The 19,077-nt window shown below is 40.4% G+C and overlaps 1 protein-coding gene across 1 annotated transcript in view; it reads left to right on the top strand.

Annotated features, from left to right (window-relative positions):
• ADIPOR2 (adiponectin receptor 2) overlaps positions 1-19,077 on the top strand; it is a 52,312-nt gene that overhangs the window by 8,688 nt on the left and 24,547 nt on the right. The window contains exon 2 of the mRNA XM_082665287.1: positions 13,417-13,669. Coding sequence (XP_082521413.1) covers positions 13,499-13,669 — 171 coding nt within the window. The 5' untranslated portion in view covers positions 13,417-13,498. The remainder of the gene's footprint in view (positions 1-13,416; positions 13,670-19,077) is intronic.

Genomic DNA, 19,077 nt, shown 5'->3' with positions numbered 1-19,077 from the left:
GGGTTGTCCTTTTAAAATTGCTTTTAGGAGTTTATTGCATATCCTGGTTATGTCTGTGAAGTGAATTGTAGGTATTTTCTAGACTGTGTGGCTTATCTGTTAAGTTTTTATATGGTTTGTTGAATAGAAAGGATTGTCAAATCTGTCATCATTTTTCTTATTGGTTTGTGTCCTTGGTGCCTTATTTAAGAAATCTATTCCATACTCCAAGGTCATTTAGGTCTCTGCATTTCCTTCTAAAAGTTTTAGAAATTTGGTATTTTATATTTAGCTCTTGATCTTGCCTGAAAAAAAATTTTTTTTGTATATGATGTGAGTCAGGGATCTAATTTTTTTATATGCATAGCCAGTTACCACAGCACTGTTTAACACTGTGTTTTTAAATTTGAATTGTAAATCTTTTGAGCAGTTTCTGGGTCAACACAATAACAGCCTTTTTGTCTTTCATCAGGTTGCTCAAATGTTCAAGTTTGTGACTTCTGGGCCAAAGTAATTGATTGGTGGATTACTTGATCCAGAAACAGAACCTAGAGGAGTAGATAAATACAGCACATTTTGTAGATCTCATCCAAATGTCATTTCTCTCAACCACTTTTTATTTTACTTTATTTATTTATTTTAAAAATAAATTTATTTACTTTTGGCTGCTTTGGTTCTCTGTTGCTGTGCGTGGCTTTCTCTAGTTGCGGCAAGCAGGGGCTGTTCTTCCTTGCGGGACGCGGGCTTCTCATTGCGGTGGCTTCTCTTGTGGAGCACAGGGTCTAGGTGTGTGGGCTTCAGTAGTTGTGGCGTGCAGGCTCAGTAGTTGTGACACACGGGCTTAGTTGCTCTGTGGCATGTGGGATCTTCCTGGACCAGGGCTCGAACCCGTGTCCCCTGCTTTGGCAGGGGGATTTTTTTTTTTTTTTTGAAGGAGGTGGATTCTTAACCACTGTGCCACCAGGAAAGCCCTCAACCACATTTTAAGTAGAAGCTAGGTTTCAGACAGTTTGAGGGTAAACTTTTTTTAAAAATAAATTTATTTGGCTGCGTTGGGTCTTTAAAAAAAAATTTTTTTTAAAGAAGATTTTATTTATTTATTTATTTTTGGCTGCATTGGGTCTTCGTTGCTGCGCATGGGCTTCTCATTGCAGTGGCTTCTCTTGTTGCAGAGCACAGGCTCTAGGTGCATGGGCTTCAGTAGTTGTTGCGCACGGGCTTAGTTGCTCTGCGGCATGTGGGGTCTTCCCGGACCAGGGCTCGAACTCGTGTCACCTGCATTGGCAGGCAGATTCTTAACCACTGTGCCACCAGGGAAGTCCGAGACTTTCAGTTTTGATTTTAGAATTATACATATAAATTTGAATCTTTCTGAAATGTCTGATAGAAATCGCTACAAATCACTTAATTTAAGAATGAAGGGGCTTCCCTGGTGGCGCAGTGGTTGACAGTCCACCTGCCGATGCAGGGGACACGGGTTCGTGCCCCGGTCTGGGAGGATCCCACATGCGGCTGAGCGGCTGGGCCCGTGAGCCATGGCCGCTGAGCCTGCGCGTCTGGAGCCTGTGCTCCACAACGGGAGAGGCCACAGCAGTGAGAGGCCCGCGTACCGCAAAAAAAAAAAAAGAATGAAAACTATTTTTGTTTCCACTTATAAAGGGTTTTTAGTCTGAGAAGAGTTGCTTTGAGGTCTGCAGATAGTTACATATTCTAGGTTTTTTTTTTCCCCATTCCTGTTCTTTTACATGTGTAGTTGAAAGAAGACCTTGTGGGTTAGTGGAATTTAGTGATATTGGGAAAGGTTGTAGACACAAGTTTTATTTGTAGATTTCTGATTGTGATATTGAGAAAGATAACTAATCACTTCTTGGTTTCTCCATCTGCAGCATTGTAGAAATAAAAAACAAAAAAGAAACTTATGCTGTGGAGGGTGTTATGCAGGATGAGATAGGGCCCTGAATGATTGTTATTTACTTATGGAGACAGGTCTTTACCAAAGTAGGGCTTTTGATTTTGCCTGAAACATTGACTGTACAGATCATATATTTTACCTGGACAGATTTTATTTGTGAAATAGTTGGAACAAGAGTGTGGTTATATGGTATTATAGTGCAGATGATTTATGAAAGGAAGTCTTTGCATAATTTACATAGTTTGGTTTAGTGTAGATACGACAATTTATATATCATGGGCTTGTCAGGATTTCTCTGACTATAACGTTCAGGACTGTGGTTCCTATCATGTATGTTTGCATTTTTGTGTACTGTTCTTTGTTTTAGAAACTCAGGGTTACTTATAGATCTTGGGAAATGGAAACAACCATTGTAACATGGCTATAAGAGTTGTATCAAATCCTTTTTTCTTTAATTAATTAATTTATTTTTGGCTACATTGGGTCTTTGTTGTTGCGCGTGGGCTTTCTCTGGTTGCGGCGATCGGGAGCTACTCTTCGTTGTGGTGCCGGGCTTCTCCTTGAGGTGGCTTCTCTTGTTGTGGAGTAGGGGCTCTAGGTGCGCGGTCTTCAGTAATTGTGGTGCGAGGGCTCAGTAGTTGTGGCACATGGGCTTAGTTGCTCCATGGCATATGGGATCTTCCCGGACCAAGGCTCGAACCCGTGTCCCCTGTATTGGCAGGCGGATTCTTAACCACTGTGCCACCAGGTCCTCGAATCCTTTTTATAAAGGTGTTTTTTATCCGTGACCATGACCAGTGGCTTTAATGGACTATTTGTGCCTTCAATGAAGCCCTGTAAGATGGTAAGGTATGGTCTTTGGAGTTAGATACAGATTTGAATTCATAGTCTCCAGTTAAGTTTGTGTTATTGATGACTTATTTGATCTCCTTTAGTGTCAGTTTCTTCATCTGTAAAATGGGACCCCATATCATAAGGATTGCTGGAGGATTAAATGAGATGATGGGTGAAAGTCCAACTACTTAGCCTGGTTCAAAGTTGGCTCCGGTAAGTGTTAAGCAGCAATTCATCTCCCTTCTAAGAGATAACATCATGACCATGACCAGGAAAAATGGAACCACTTACCTTTGTGGGAGGCAGTGTTGTATAATGGAGAGGGCCTAATCTGGATAGTTCTTGCTTCTCTATTTTGTAGCTTCTATAACCTTGAATAGTCTTACCCTCAGTCCTCTCGTTTGTAAACAAAGATTATACTATCTGTAACAGGCAGGGTTTTAAAGTTAAATGAGAGTATGTATAAAAGCTCACTTTATCTGGCACTTGGTAACCTCTAAATTAGCCTCTAAACTTTTATAGTGATAGGTAGTAACACTGTGCGTCTGAAGTAGGTCTCAAGACTGAGAGAGGTAGGCCTTCACTGGCTTTGCTACTTCACGGCATAGGATTTGCCTGATTTCTTCTCAGGAAAGTTGGTCAGTGAGGTTGGGCAGTAAGTTAGAAGAGGTTCCTTGTGATTGTACTTAAAAGTTGCCCTACTTCATGCTAGGAAAGAAAGTAGTGTAAATGATACAGAGTGTTGCCTGTCTTTAGAGCTTCAAAATAATCTTTAAAAAATAAGCTGCATTTGATTTGAAACGTTTCTTTGTGCTTACATCAGTTAAGATTTTATGAACATGAAAACTGGTAGTGCCTGTCTTAAAAATCTACGTGTTGCTCCTTCTCAGTTATCAACTGTATCATTTTTGGAAGAGCTGTATCAGTTAGTAACATATGTTGGGAACTTTTCCCATTTTATCAGTTATTCTTTTCCCAGTCATCAGGTTTTCTTATTGACATTTTTCTACTCAGAAATGTTCTGAGTGTTTGGGAAGAATTCCAATTTTAACCAATCATTTTATTGCTTCTGGTATGTGGCAAGGCTCCATGATCCTCCCCATTTCTTTTCTTTTTTTAAATAAATTTGTTTAATTAATTTATTTTTGGCTGCATTGGGTCTTCGTTGCTGCGTACGGGTTTTCTCTAGCTGCGGCGAGTGGGGGCTGCTCTTCGTTGCAGTATGCGGGCTTCTCATTGCGGTGGCTTCTCTTGTTGCAGAGCGTGGGCTCTAGGCGCGCGGGCTTCAGTAGTGGCACGCGGGCTCAGTAGTTGTGGCTCATGGGCTCTAGAGCGCAGGCTCAGTAGTTGTGGCACACAGGCTTAGTTGCTCCGCAGCATGTGGGATCTTCCCAGACCAGGGCTCGAACCCGTGTCCCCTGCATTGGCAGGCAGATTCTCAACCACTGCACCACCAGGGAAGCCCTCCTCCCCATTTCTTGATTGTTTCTTAATATTTTCAACATCGCTGTAAAGTACAGTGTACTGTCAGTGTTAACTCCTGGTTTTGTCACTTAAGTGCTATCATGCATTTATTTGAGAACAGCTTATGGTTCATGCTAACATAGAAGGTTGGGGATAAGAGCATTAAGTTGGGTGTTAGATTGATTAGATAGATTACATTGCCACTTATTACTGTAGTTATCTCAGGCATGTTATTTATAACCTCTCTGGGCGTTTTGTCATTTCCAAAATGGAGGAAATAATTGTACCTATCCTCCAGGATTGTTGCAAGGATTTAAAGAGATAATCCATGGGAAATGTTCTTTGCATGTAGTTAACGCTCACTGCATGTTAGCTGTTCCTCTCATTCCCCCTCCTCCTCATCATCATACAGCAAAGATTTTTAAGCTCCTTTGCATTCCAGACCAAGCTTGGTGTTGTGGATACAAAAATGGATTCCAAAAAAGGCTCCTTGACCTTGAGAAGTTTTGCATTGCAGGAGGGGAAGACAGACACGTAAACAAAAAAATGCAATAAATTCTGATAAGTACTATAATAGAAACATTAGTAAATGAGAAGAATAAAGGAGTTAGTGTCAGGAGCCTGGGGACGTCAGGGAAATTAGTTTCTGCCTATGAACTTATATTTGAAGTGTGGGTAGTAATTCCCCACTTATTCATTCAGCAGATGTTTAGTGAATACACCTACTGTGTGCCAGAAGCTATTTTAGGTACTGGGGATATAGGTGTAAAGAAGATATATTGGGTTGGCCAAAAGGTTCATTCTTTTTTTCCGTAAGGTGGCTCTAATAGCACTTAGTTGTCTTCAACTTCATTCGAAACAATTTTGTTAGATTGTATTGTGACAGCTGACATATCAGTGTGCATTTAAAAAAAGAAAAAACTCAAATTGGTGAATTTTTGTGTAGCCATTTTAATATTGAAGATGGAAGAAAAAAGCAACATTTTTGGCGTATTATGCTTTATTATTTCAAGAAAGGTAAAAACACAACTGAAATGCAAAAAAAGATTTGTGCAGTGTATGGAGAGGGTCCTCTGACTGATTGAATGTGTCCCAAGTGGTTTGCGAAGTTTTGTGCTGGAGATTTCTCACTGGACGATGCTCCATGGTTGGGTAGACCAGTTGATCATATCGAGACATTAATTGAAAACAGTCAACATTATGCCACGCGAGAGATAGCCGACATACTCAAAATATCCTCAAGCGCTGAAAATCATTTGCACTGGCTTGGTTATGTTGATCACTTTGATGTTCGGTTTCCACGTAAGTTAAGTGCAAAAAACCTTCTTGACCGTATTTCCACATGCGATTCTCTACCAAAACGTAACGAAAATGTTCTACTTTTAAAATAAATTGTGCTGGGAGATGCAAAGTGGATACTGTCCAATAATGTGGAACAGAAGAGATCGTGGGGCAAGCGAAAAGAACCACCACCAACCACACCAGAGGCTGGCCTTCATCCAAAGAAGGTGATGTTTTGTACATGGTAGGATTGTAAGGTAGTCCTCTACCATGAGCTCCTTCCGGAAAACAAAACGATTGATTCCAACAAGTACTGCTCCCAGTTAGACCAACTGAAAGCAGCACTCGATGAAGAGCATCTGGAATTAGTCAACAGAATATCCATCAGGATAACGCAAGACTGTGTGTTTCTTTGATGACCAGACAAAAACTGTTAGCTTGGCTGGGAAGTTCTGATTCACCTGCCGTATTCACCAGACACTGCACCTTCAGGTTTCCATTTATTTCGGTCTTTACAAAATTCTCTTAATGGAAAAAAATTCAATTCCCTGGAAGACTGTAAAAGGCATCTGGACCAGTTCCTTGCTCAAAAAGATAAAAAGTTGGGCTTCCCTGGTGGCGCAGTGGTTGAGAATCTGCCTGCCAATGCAGGGGACACGAGTTCAAGCCCTGGTCTGGGAAGATCCCACATGTCGCGGAGCAACTGGGCCCGTGAGCCACAGCTACTGATCCTGCGCGTCTGGAACTTGTGCTCCGCAACAAGAGAGGCCGCGACAGTGAGAGGCCCGCGCACCGCGATGAAGAGTGGCCCCCGCTCGCCGCAACTAGAGAAAGCCCTCGCACAGAAATGAAGACCCAACACAGCCAATATAAATAAATAAATAAAATTTTTAAAAAAGATAAAAAGTTTTGGGAAGATGGAATTATGAAGTTGCCTGAAAAATGGCATAAGGTAGTGGAACAAAAGGGTGAATATGTTGTTCAATAAAGTTCTTGGTGAAAATGAAAAATGTGTTTTTTATTTTTACTTAAAAACCAAAGGCACTTTTTGGCCAACCCAATATAATGTCTCTTCTTTCAGGAGTTTTCAGTCTAGTGAGAAAAGACCAGTAGTAAGTAAACAAAGAAATAAAAATACCAGAGACAAGTGCTGTGGAAGAGACTAAAAGGTGATGTGATAAGGAGTGACTGAGATTATGTGGTCAGAGAAGGATTCTTTGAGTAAGTGACCCTTAAGTTGAGATCCGCATGTGAAGAAGGAGCCCAGCCATGGGAAGATCTGGGCGATGAGCATTCCAGGCCTTGGGAACCAGGTGACATAGAGCCATTTGAGCCTTTCGGGTGTTTGGGGAGTAGATGGGAAGTCACTGTGGCTGGAATGTAGTGGGCAAGGGGGAGAGTGGTACAGAATGAGGCCAGAGTTAGGGGCTAATCATTTAAGGTTTTGTAAGCCAGGGTAAGAGGTCCCTTAGGTGTAAAGGAAAGCCATTGGAGGGCTCAAAAAGTAAGGGAGTGTGTTTTGAGAAAGATCTGCTGTGACCACTGTGTGAGGACTGGATTCTGAGGATAAGGGGGGTGGGGTGGGTGGGTGGGTAACAGAAGTGGAACCCAGGAGACTTTACTGGCTGTTGTATTAGGACAGGTGAGAGATGCTGGTGACTTGAACCAGAAAGTAAGAGTGGAGGGAAACAGGTAGATTTGGACTGTGTGACCCCTCTCTCCCATCACTGTAAAGCTTTTTTTTTTTTTTTTTTTTGTGGTACGCGGGCCTCTCACTGTTGTGACCTCTCCCGTTGCGGAGCATAGGCTCCGGACGCGCAGGCTCAGCGGCCATAGCTCACGGGCCCAGCCGCTCCGCGGCATGTGGGATCCTCTCGGACTGGGGCACGAACCCGCATCGGCAGGCGGACTCTCAACCACTGCGCCACCAGGGAATCCCCACTGTAAAGCTTTTTATGTTCTTTTTTGTTTTTGGCTGTGCTGAGCGGCTCGTGGGATCTTAGTTTCCTGATCAGGGCTTGAACCTGGGCCCTGGCAGTGAAAGCACTGAGTCCTAACCACTGGACTGCCAGGGAATTCCCACAGTAAAGCTTTTTTTTTTTTTTTTTTTTTTTAAAAGAGTTAGGTGGTAACTTTTATTCCAACCTCCCACCCAGAGCAGAAGGTAAAGCTTTTTAAAGTGTTAAGTTTAAGAGGTCCATCCCCTTTCCTTGCCAGTTAATGTGATAGAAATCTGCCAACAAGGTTCTCTAAAGATTTATAAGCCAGAGTAACACATCTAGTACTTATTTTTAATAATGATTTGTAAAGAGAAAAAATGGCTAGTATTCAAAAGAAAATCTGCTGCCTTTAATATCCCTGCTGGTCCCACTGTTGAAATAAACTATTCCATCCTAAAAAAATAATCTGGTTTCATTATTAGTAGTTCAGATTTGCATCACATATTTTGTTTCACATTGAAGTCTGAAAGAAGAGGTCATGAGGGGCATAACATACTGATACTTCCACTTAGAACATTCTGTGCCACTCAGGTTTCCAATCAAGGAAGAGCATGAACTTGATACCAGAAATCTCATTAACCATGCACTAACTTCAAACGCATACTTCAGTGTGGAATGACAGACCACACTGGAATAATTTCAGTATACAACTTTCAAGTCACTTTGAAATTGGCTGCTTTCAACTTGGAGGAAGCCAACAAAATCATGGGACATATTTTGCAGCCTGTCCTCTACCACTGAATAATCTAATTATAGAACTAGAAAGCGATGCCACTAGACTCAGTACTTGCTGCACCCTACTTGCTGTGTCCCAGTTAATACAAAGGGACATTATACCACTGGCCCTTAGAATTTGAAGACTTAAGGTCCATGGCAGTTGGCAAGTCTTTAGAGAACCTTGCTGGAAGATTGTATCACATTAACTGGCAAGGAAAGGGGTTGGACCTCTTAAACTTAACACCTTAAAAAGCTTTACAGTGATAGGGGAGAGAGGTCCTCTGGGTGCTAGAATGTTGTTTGTTGCTGGTTACACAGCATTTATACTTTGTCAACTTTGTGTCCTTTGTGTGCTTTTCTGAATGTATTTTTTACATGAATAAAAAGTTTACTAGACAAAGAGGCCATATAGTACTATAGTATATTTCCACCCCCCATTAAAAAACGTGCAAAATACACGCACCATAAAATTTACCATCGTCACCATTTTTAAGTGTGTAGGCATGTTGTAGATCCATGTTGTTGCGGCCGTCACCACCATTCATCGACAGAACTCTTCTTTTTCATCTTGCAAAACAGAAGCTACACCCATTTAACGGTAACTCTCCATTCCCTCTTTGCCCCAGCCCCTGGCAACCACCATTGTACTCTCTATGAATTTGACTACTTTAAATAACCTATGGTAAGTGGAATCATAACGTCCTCAGGTTCACTCAGGTTGTAGCTTGTGTCAGAATTTTCTTCTTTTTTTGAGGCTGAATATTTTCTTGTATGTATAGACCACATTTTGTTTGTTTATCCATTGATGGACACTTGGGCCGCTCCACGTTTTACTGATTGTGAATAACGCTGTTATGAACATCAGTGTATAAATGTCTCTTCAAGACCCTGCTTTCAGTTCTTGTGAGTACATACCCAGAAGTGGAATTGGCTGGGTCATATAGTAAATGTATTTTTAATTTATTTGAGGAACTGCCATACTATTTTCCACAGCTTGCCTGCTCTTTTAAAATTGGGGGCAACATAACAATTAAAATTGTGAAATAGGTGAAGTAATACATTATACTATAATATAGTCTACCTTTGGCGGGAAGTCCAATATAACTGATTAAATATGACATAAATAATACTAATTCCTTTTCTTCTGTTTTTCCCCTGGAGAATAAGACATTTATTCATTCATACAAGAAACCTTTATTGAATGTCTACTGTGTGTCTTTTGCAGTTTGGTTCTCAGCATTGAGCAAGCAAACTCTTGCCTCATGGAACATGCAGACAAGTACTGGATTTTAGAAAATAGCTTTCCTGGGATAGAGCTAAATTTCTAGACCAGAAGTATCAAACCATTAAGTTAGCAGTTTGTTCAGGTAGAGAAAATTGCTTTTGAGTTACCATTTAAGCAACCTTGGTGCTTTTAAGCAACATAATAATTTACCTTATGCAGTATTATTTGAAGGGAAAGTGAAGTCTAAGAAGCGTGAGTTTTAAATTTTCCATTGCTTTCCCACTGGGAAGGAAACTTGGTGTGAGTACATTTGACTGGGAGTCAACAGATGAGGGTCCAGTCCTGACTTTAACATCTAATATTTGGTATTCTCCTGGGTTTTTTTTTACTTTGATCCTTATCCCTCCTCAGTCCTTTGTATAACTTTTTTTTTTCCAAAGGATTTTGTCCTGTGTTGTTAACTATTATTATGCTAATATCACTTTCCTTTTTTAAAAATAAATTTATTTATTTTGGGCTGCGTTGGGTCTTCGTTGCTGCGCGCGGGCTTTCTCTAGTTCCAGCCAGCGGGGGCTACTCTTCGTTGCGGTGCGCGGGCTTCTCACTGCGGTGGCTTCTCTTGTTGTGGAGCACAGGGTCTAGATGTGTGGGCTTCAGCAATTGTGGCTTGCGGGCTCTAAAGTGCAGGCTCAGTAGCTGTGGTGCACGGGCTTAGTTGCTCCGCCGCATATGGGATCTTCCTGGACCAGGGCTTGAACCTGTATCCCCTGCACTGGCAGGCGGATTCTTAACCACTGCACCACCAGGGAAGTCCCTAGTATTATCACTTTTACTCCTAGTAATCCGTAGTTCTGTTTTCAAGCTCATTCTCTCTTCTGAATTCCAGATTTATGTTTCCTGGTGCCAAGTGAACATTTCTTTCACTTCAGACACCGTTTCTGAAAACAAATTCATTCTTCTTCTGCTGTGAATTTGCTTCTCTCCTGGATCATCAGTGAATGGCATCCTCTATACGCTCAGCTGCTTGAGCAAAAAGCCTGTGTCATCTGAGTTCTTTCTTGTCCCTGTTCTCTGATTTCTGAACAGACCCTGGAGTCCTTGCCTTGCATATGCTGTTTTCTCTGTACAGAATACCTTTCCTCTACTCTGCTTGGCAAATCCCCATTGCTTTTGGGCAGAGTTAGTGACGCCTGTGTGTCTGCTCCTAGAACGTGTGAGGTCAAGTTTCCATTTTACTTCTTTTGTTTCATAGTTTCATATTTGATCATCTGTAGAACAGACTCTGTCTACCGGGAAGAAGCCTTAGCAAATTTTAAATGTTATTTATGCCAATACTTAAATTAGTTTGTGAAAACATTCTTAAAAAGTAATAGGAGGTCTTCCCTGGTGGCGCAGTGGTTGAGAGTCCGCCTGCCGATGCAGGGGACACGGGTTCGTGCCCCGGTCCGGGAAGATCCCACATGCCACGGAGCGGCTGGGCCCGTGAGCCATGGCTGCTGAGCCTGCGCGTCCGGAGCCTGTGTTCCGCAGCAGGGAGGCCACAACAGTGAGAGGCCCGCGTACCGCAAAAAAAAAAAAAGTAATAGGGTGCATGTTAAGCAATTTTATACAGAAAATGAGTCTCTTTTCCAATAAACACTGCAGGTATAATAATTCATTCAATAAAAGTATATTTAATCTAGATATTGGGGGCAAGAGGCCTTGCAACCTGTAGAGGAGGTGTAGGAATTGAAAAACTCACATTAGTATTTTCTTTCTTTCCTCATCCCCACTGGCCACTCAGAGATTTTAAAAGACCTTAGATCTGCCCTACTTGCTGAAAATGCATCCGATTGGATTTGTGTTGGACTTCTATGTCTATTGATAAATTCAGAGCACCTCTCAGTTACTTGTTCCTTCCTGCCAGCTGTTTGTATTGGATTCCTTTCTTTTCTCTCTTTTTTTTTGACGGTACTTGGGCCTCTCACTGCTGTGGCCTCTCCCGTTGCGGAGCACAGGCTCCAGACGCGCAGGGTCAGCGGCCATGGCTCACGGGCCCAGCCGCTCCGCGGCATGTGGGATCTTCCCGGACTGGGGCACGAACCCATGTCCCCTGCATCGGCAGGCGGACTCTCAACCACTGCGCCACCAGGGAAGCCCTCTTTTCTCTTTCTTTTTTAATCTTAGTTCTGTGTAATATAGCGTAGTATTCTTAGAATCCTGACCAACGAAAAATTTCTGAGGAAGTAGAATAGAGATTAACTTTTCTGGTTAACAAATAATGGTACTCTGAAGTCTTACTTTCCATCTCCCATCTCACTTCCTTTTACTGTTAAGAAGCAGAGCAAGTTAAAGCCTAGTTCTGAATACTTTCCCTATTTTTTATTCTTCTTAGCAAGAAAATCATTTATCCAAGTACAGCAGGACAGTTCATTGTTCCAGCTACTCTTAGAGATTAATGGCCTTGGATAAGTTGCCTAATCTCTGAGCCTCAGTTTCCACATCTGTAAAATGGGGATAAGATACCTCAGAGGGCCATATGTAAGAATTATGTGAGATACCATCTGTAAATTCTCTGGTACAGAATTTAACTTTGTCAATCCACAGTAAATGTTAGCTCCCTCTTCCCTGAAACAAAGTGAAATGGTGGGTGTGAAACAGCTTTGTAAATAAATATAAATCACTAGCATTGTTTCCTCTGTCAGCATTGGGTATTAATAGCGTAGCTTATAATCTCATTATTAGAATATGCTGGCTCAGGCCCTTATGTGATGGGCACAGGCCCAGATTTGGTGATCCTTAAAGACTGTGTTTGTTCTTGTTCTATAAACTTGAGAGAACTCCTACAACAAACTCAGGTGATATATGAAACTAACAGTTGGCTAATTCTTAGTCTTGTGTATCCACATGTGAACACTAAGTGCCTGTTTTACCCTCTCTTCATGCTATCCAGACCCTCCCACGTTGCCCCACTCCTCCCCTGCCGCAGTAAAAATTTTGAATCCCATGGGATTTATGAGCATAACATGTACCTTGGCTTCTTCCTGTTTTTGTCTTTCTAGTTGGATTGGCTGTGATAATCACCTTATTTGGATATGTAACTTAAATCTCTAAAATAAGCTTTTGTCCTGTAAGTTATGAGGTAGAGGGCCAAGGACTTGAAATTATTGAACTCCTAGGAAACTTGTGTGATCCAGTTTAGAGAAATATTGATGATCTCTGAATGTGTTTTTACCACTTAAGAACATTTAAATATCATCTGTCATGTTCATTAAACATTTATGTGCGCAGTACTTTCTGGGAACTCAGGGATATAATAGGAGTGTGCTCTTGCCTTCCAGAGTAATCTACTTGGAGTTCAAAGCAGCTCAGAAATACTTAAATTTCAGACATTAAGCAACTTAAATGCAAAACATAACCAATAATATGTGCCATGGCAGTCAGAGACGTTGTCTTAGTTCATAAAAGTATGGTGAATTTTGGTTTCCTCACCTGTGAAGTAGAACTCAAAATACCCTGAAGGGTCATTGTGATGATTTAAGTGAGATTGGGTATGTAAAACCTAGTTGTAGTACATAAACTCCACATATATTCTTTCTACAGTTAGGTCTGTTTTTAATTGAAAAAGTATTAGATGGCATGTGGTAAAAACAATGCAGGCAGAACAAAATGAAGAGTAAGCCTTCTCACCACAGACCCTAGGTTCTTCCCTGTGTGCCTCTGGACCAAGAGCACAATTTCAAATAAATAGGTACCTGTGTACACATGTGTACGTATTCACGATTGTATACGCTTATAATGTATAAGCGGGAACATTATACATGTCGTCTTTGATATCCTGCTTTTTTCATTTAAAAGTAGATTTTGGCAGTCCTCTTTATCAACAAGTGTAGGGTTTTTTTTAATACATTATTATTTTATTCTTAATGTTTGCAGAAAATTCTAGTTTTAGTGTAAAATAATACAACATATGTCTTCCCCCATCACTCATTCAAATATGTTAATCCAAAACTTTCTCTCCTTAGGGTCAACTCACTATCCTAAAAGTCCATCCTCCCAAGAAGAAGGAACAGAAAGACCTCTTTGTAAGAAAGGCGTGGGTATCCCATGAATGAGACAGCAGAAAACCGACTGGAGTACAGCAGGACTCCAGAGCCAGATATAAGGCTCAGAAAAGGGCACCAACTTGATGGTACAAGGGGAGGTGACGATGACAACCACCAAGGAGATTTGGAGCCTCTTGTAGAGGCATGTGCCCTTTCTTCCCATCATAAAAAAGTAAGTTAAAGTGGAAGGATGGTAAGTAAAACAAATGTATGGGAATGTAGCTGGAGGAAGGATATTAAAAAGAAAGAGTACGGGGACTCTGCTGGAGAGAAGATGGCGTTTTGAAAAGGAACCCTGAGCACATTTGTAAGATTTTGAAGTCTCTTATTCTTAAGGTAGCTAGGAATTAGTTATGCCCTTTCTGTTGACACGTAAAACCGTACTTAAGCTGCTCTATCTTATTTAAGAAAGGAAATGGGTTTTTGTAGTTACCATATATCCTTTATAATTCAGCCATGATTTAGTAATGACATTATCGTTTATATTTTTGGAGAAATCCTAATTGCATGCTGGAACTACTTCTCAGATAGAGTTTATCTCCAGTGCATACCTTGGGAGCCAGTAGAATTCTGGGAAAATAATCTAATCTTTCCTTTTACCTCGCAGAGAAAAGAGCAGCTTTTAAATGGTTCAAGCAGCTATACCAAGAGCGCAAAGGTGTAAATATCTGTGAGCAGGTCCCAGTGTCATTGTTAATAGACATTTTGCCATGTGCTTTGGAACCTTGCAATTGTGTAGCACGTTCAGTGTTGTGTTTCTAGTACAGTGTTTCTCAGACTGTAGGTTATGCCCGTTAGTAGTTTGTGAAATTTATTTTGGTACTACAAGCAGTGTTAATTAGACCGCAAATAAAGATATTAAGGTGCATATATGTAGTAATATACCTTTAAACTATGTTATTTGATGAAATTGTTTAACTTTATTTAGATATGTATGTGTTTATAGATATGAATAATATATACATTTCTTACTGTGGGTTGTAGTTAGAAACATATTGAAAGCCTCTATTTGGAGCTGCATCTTTACCATCGTAAGAGATAAGCTTATTGTGTGGGTAGTAGTGGTGCTGGTTGGAACTCGAGAGGATTGTCTTGTCTTTTCAGGTCTTTTATAAGAATTTCACCAGAGCACTGTAGAAATACAGGCTATTGTGGCAGGAAATTTAAGGTTATTTCTTCTTTTACCCTTGGTAACACTTTGTAAGCCAGCTTCATACTCTTGGCTAGTTGTGCTACATTGAAAGACTGTTTTTGTGTCCCTGTGTGTGCGTGTGCCCCCGCATATACAGGGCAGGATTAAAAACAAGATTTGCTTACTATGAGTATAGTGTAATTTGGCCTTCAAACTACCATTACTCTTTTTTTTTTTTTTTTACATTCATTTTATCTGTTTATTTTTGGCTGCATTGGGTCTTTGTTGCTGCGCGCGGGCTTTCTCTAGTTGCGGCAAGCAGGGGCTACTCGCTGCGGTGCGCGAGCCTCTCATCGCGGTGGCCTCTCTTGTTGCAGAGCACGGGCTTCAGGTACACGGGCTTCAGTAGTTGTGGCTCGCAGGCTCAGCAGTTGTGGCGCATGGGTTTGGTTGCTCCGTGGCATGTGGGGTCTTCCTGGACCAGGGATCAAACCTGTGGCCCCTGCATAGGCAGGTGGACTCCCAACCACTGTGCCACCAGGGAAGCCCTACCATTACTCTTTTAAAAGAAGTTTGACAGATAGCTAGGGTAAGAACTTTCTTCCTTGCTTATGGCTTTGCTTTCTTGTTGATGTTTTACAATAACATGTACTAGCAGCTAAGACTCCCCTATTCATGCTGAGCAACTTGACTTTCCCTCCATTGCTACTTAGGCCTAAGCAGTTATCAAAGCAGTAAGAACTGTCGCTAGGTTTGGATGAGGACTGGGTTATCTTTTCTTTTTTATTGTAGTAAACACATGACATATGTTATTGCTAACTGTATGCACTTTGTTGTGCCGCAGATCTCTAGAGCTTTTCCATCTTGCGTGAGTGAAACATCTACCCATTGAATAGCAACTCCCCATTTTCTCCACCCCACCAGCCCTCGGCAGCCACCATCCTACTTTCTGCTTCTATGAGTTTGACAACTTTAGATACCTCATATAAATGGAATCATGTAGTATTTGTCCTTCTGTGACTGTCTTGTTTCACTGAGCACAGTGTCCTCAACGTCTGTTCATGTTGTAGCATAAGACAAGCCTTTATTTTAAGGCTGCGTAGTAGTTTATTGATATGTATATATCACTCTGTCTTTATCCATTCATCTACTGATGGTTGTTTAGGTTGTTTCTACCTCTTGGCTATTGTGAATAATGCTGCAGATATCTTTTCAAGGTACTGTTTTTAGTTCTTTTGGATTAATATCCAGCAGTGGGATTACTGGGTCATATGGTAGTTCTGTTTTTAATTTTTTAGAAACTTCCATACTGCTTTCCATAGTAGCTGAACCATTTTACATTCCCATCAGCAGTGTACAGGGGTTCTAATTTCTCCATATCCTCATCAACACTTTATTTTCTTTTTTGATAATGTCTGTCCTAACAGATGTGACTGTGGTATCTCATTGTAGTTGTGATTTGTGTTTCCCTGATGATTAGTGATGTTGAGCATCCTTTTCATATACCTGTTGGCCATTTATATGTCTTTTAGAGAAATGTCTGTTCAAGTCCTTTGCACATTTTTAAGTTGGGTTTGTTTTTGTTTGTTTGGTTTTTGCTATTCAGTTATAGGAGTTCCTTATATATCTTGGATATTAACCCCTTATCAGATCCATGGTTTGCAGATGTTTTCTCCTGTCCTTAGGTTACCTTTTCACTCTCAATTGTCTTCTTTGCTATGCAGGAGGTTTGTGGTATGACATAGTCCTATTTTTCTTATTTTGCTTTTTTTGTGATATCGGTGTCATATTTCTTCATGCCCAGCGTCACGAAGCTTTTTTTTTTTAGGAAATGCTCAACATCTTTAATCATTAAGGAAACTCAAGTCAAAACCTCAATGTGATACCACTTTATATGCACAAGAATGGTTAAAATTTTTTTGCAAGGGGGACAGTTAAGAAGCATTCATGAAGATGCGAACCCTCATATATGCTGAGGGTAATATAAATGGTATAGCTGCTCTAGAAAAACTGTCATCAGTTCTTCAAAAAGTTAAACAGAGTTATCATATAACCCAGCAATACCACTTTTAGGTTTATACCCGAGAAATAAAAATATACATCAAAACAAAACTTTATATGTATGTTCCTAGCAGCACTATTTATGAGTCAAAAAGTACAAACAACTCAAATGTCCATCACTTACTTGATGAATAGATATATTAAATGAGGTATGTCCATAAAATGGAATATTTTTGGCAAAAAAAAAAAAAAAAAGAAATACTGTTACATACTACCACACGGATAAACCTTGAAAACATTCTGCTAAATGAAGGAAGCCAGTCACAAAGATGACATATTTAATTATTCTGTTTATTTGAAATGTCTAGAATAGGCAAATCTATGGAGACAGAAGGTAGATTTGTGGTTGTCAAGTGCTGGGGGGATGGGGAAATGGAGAGTCACTGCTAATGGGTATGGGGTTTCTTTTGGGGTGATGAAAATGTTTTAAAATTGACTATGTCATGAAGCTTTTCCTCTACATTTTCTTCTAGTATATTTATAGTTTCAGGTCTCACATTTAACTTTTTTTTTTTGGCTGTGCTGCATGGCTTTTGGGATCTTAGGTCCCTGACCAGATCAAACCACGGCCCTTGGCAGTGAAAGCATGGAGTCCTAACCACTGGACTGCCAGGGAATTCCCACATTTAACTTATTTTTAGTTAAGTCATTTTGAATTCGTTTTTGTGTATGGTGTAAGCTAAGGGTCCAGTTTCATTCTTTTGCATGTGGATATCCAGTTTTTCCAACACCATTTGTTGAAGAGACTATCATTTCCCCATTGTGTAGTCTTGCCACTCTTGCCGAAGATCTGTATATGTGTGAGTTTATTTCTGTGCCCTCTCTTCTGTTGCATTGGTCTAGGTGGCTGTCTTTATGCCAGTACCATACTGCTTTGATTACTGTAGCTTTGTAATATGTCTCTAAGTCAGGAAGTGTGATGCCTCAAGCTTTGCTGTTCTTTCTCAGGACTATTTTGACTATTCAGAGTCCTTTGTCATTCCATATGAATTTTAGGATTGTTTTTTCTATGACTGGGGTTATCTAAAAGGAAGTGGAAATGTAATAAGCAGAACTGGATAAGGCTTGACTCGGTTATTGAAGGACTAAAAGATATTCCAGGCCAAGGGAATAGCAGATGTGAAGACTCAGAATAAGAAATAGCATGATGCTTTTAGGGAATAGTAATAATGATAATAGCTAACGTGTTTTGAGTATACATTGGTGTATATTGATGTGTGAACCTGCAAAACATCTGGTATAGCTAGAGTGAAAGGTACAAGGGTTTCAGTTTGTTAGCAAGTGAGCCTAGACGATCGGGGCCTAAAATCCAGATCTTTAGCCTCCCAGTCCAGTGTTCTTCCACCCCCCAAAGTTCTTTCTGAAATGTGTGGTGTTGTGTACTGGTTGAAGTGGATAGACCGTTACTTCTAGGCCTCTGGCTCTAAAGCATCAGCTCTTTTAACTGTATTTGCTGAACTTTATAGTTTGTGTTTTGTAACCATCTATAGATAAAAACACAAAAGAGGCATTTCAAACCAGGTTACCCTTGATCTTTAGTTTTATGACTTTATTTCGTATCTCTGAGTTTTTAAGGTATTAAGTTGAATAAAGAGAGCAGCCTTTATGGTTGTCCTACTTTTTCTCTGCTCCAAATTCTTCTTCATAAACGGGGACTGGAGCCAACTCTTCATTCATTCAACCTAGGAATTATTTACTTGAACTGATTTGCTTTAACCAAACTCATAAGAATGCCACTGTTTATTAGTTTATCATAAGAAATCTAACTTGTAATTAGACTCCCGTCTGCCAGTCACTTCATTTTCTTTTCTTGAGGAGGTCTACTTAGGAAATTCAGTTAAGATTAGAGACAGCTGCTTTGTGAGAATTAAAAAAAAAACTTGGATGATTTTAAAGGTCTTTCCCATCAATCTTTGATAGCGATAGCTAGTCTTTACAGGCTGAGTCTGTATGTTGCTAGGCTGGCCAAAGTGAGTGTTCAGATAGACTGGCTGTTGTACCTCTGTTGGACGACAGCAGAGATGCAGTCATCGGTGCTTACTCTTTCAGCTATCATTTTTTGAAGACCCCTTAATTTCTACTAACCCCTGTGTTTGTGTGTTAGCTACATCAGCTTGCTAATGCCCTTACTACACATGCAGACTTCTAAATTTAAGGCTGGATTCAACCTGTCAACTTTCCAAAAAGACCATCAAAATAACCTGTTGATGTTATAACTGAATCACTTTGCTGTACACCTGAAACTAACACAACGTTGTAAATTAACTGTACTTCAGTTTAAAAAATGGTTAATAAAAAAAGCAAACAAACAAAAATAACCTGTTGATCAGACTAAGCGAAGTTTCTTATTTACTGCAGTGAGAGTGAGCATCACTCTGAACGGTCTT

Source organism: Grampus griseus, assembly GCF_964374135.1.
Source record: "Grampus griseus genome assembly, chromosome: 11".
NCBI classification, from domain to species: domain Eukaryota; kingdom Metazoa; phylum Chordata; class Mammalia; order Artiodactyla; family Delphinidae; genus Grampus; species Grampus griseus.
The sequence above is the reverse complement of the archived record's forward strand: the minus strand, read 5'-3'. Positions and strand labels throughout refer to the sequence as shown.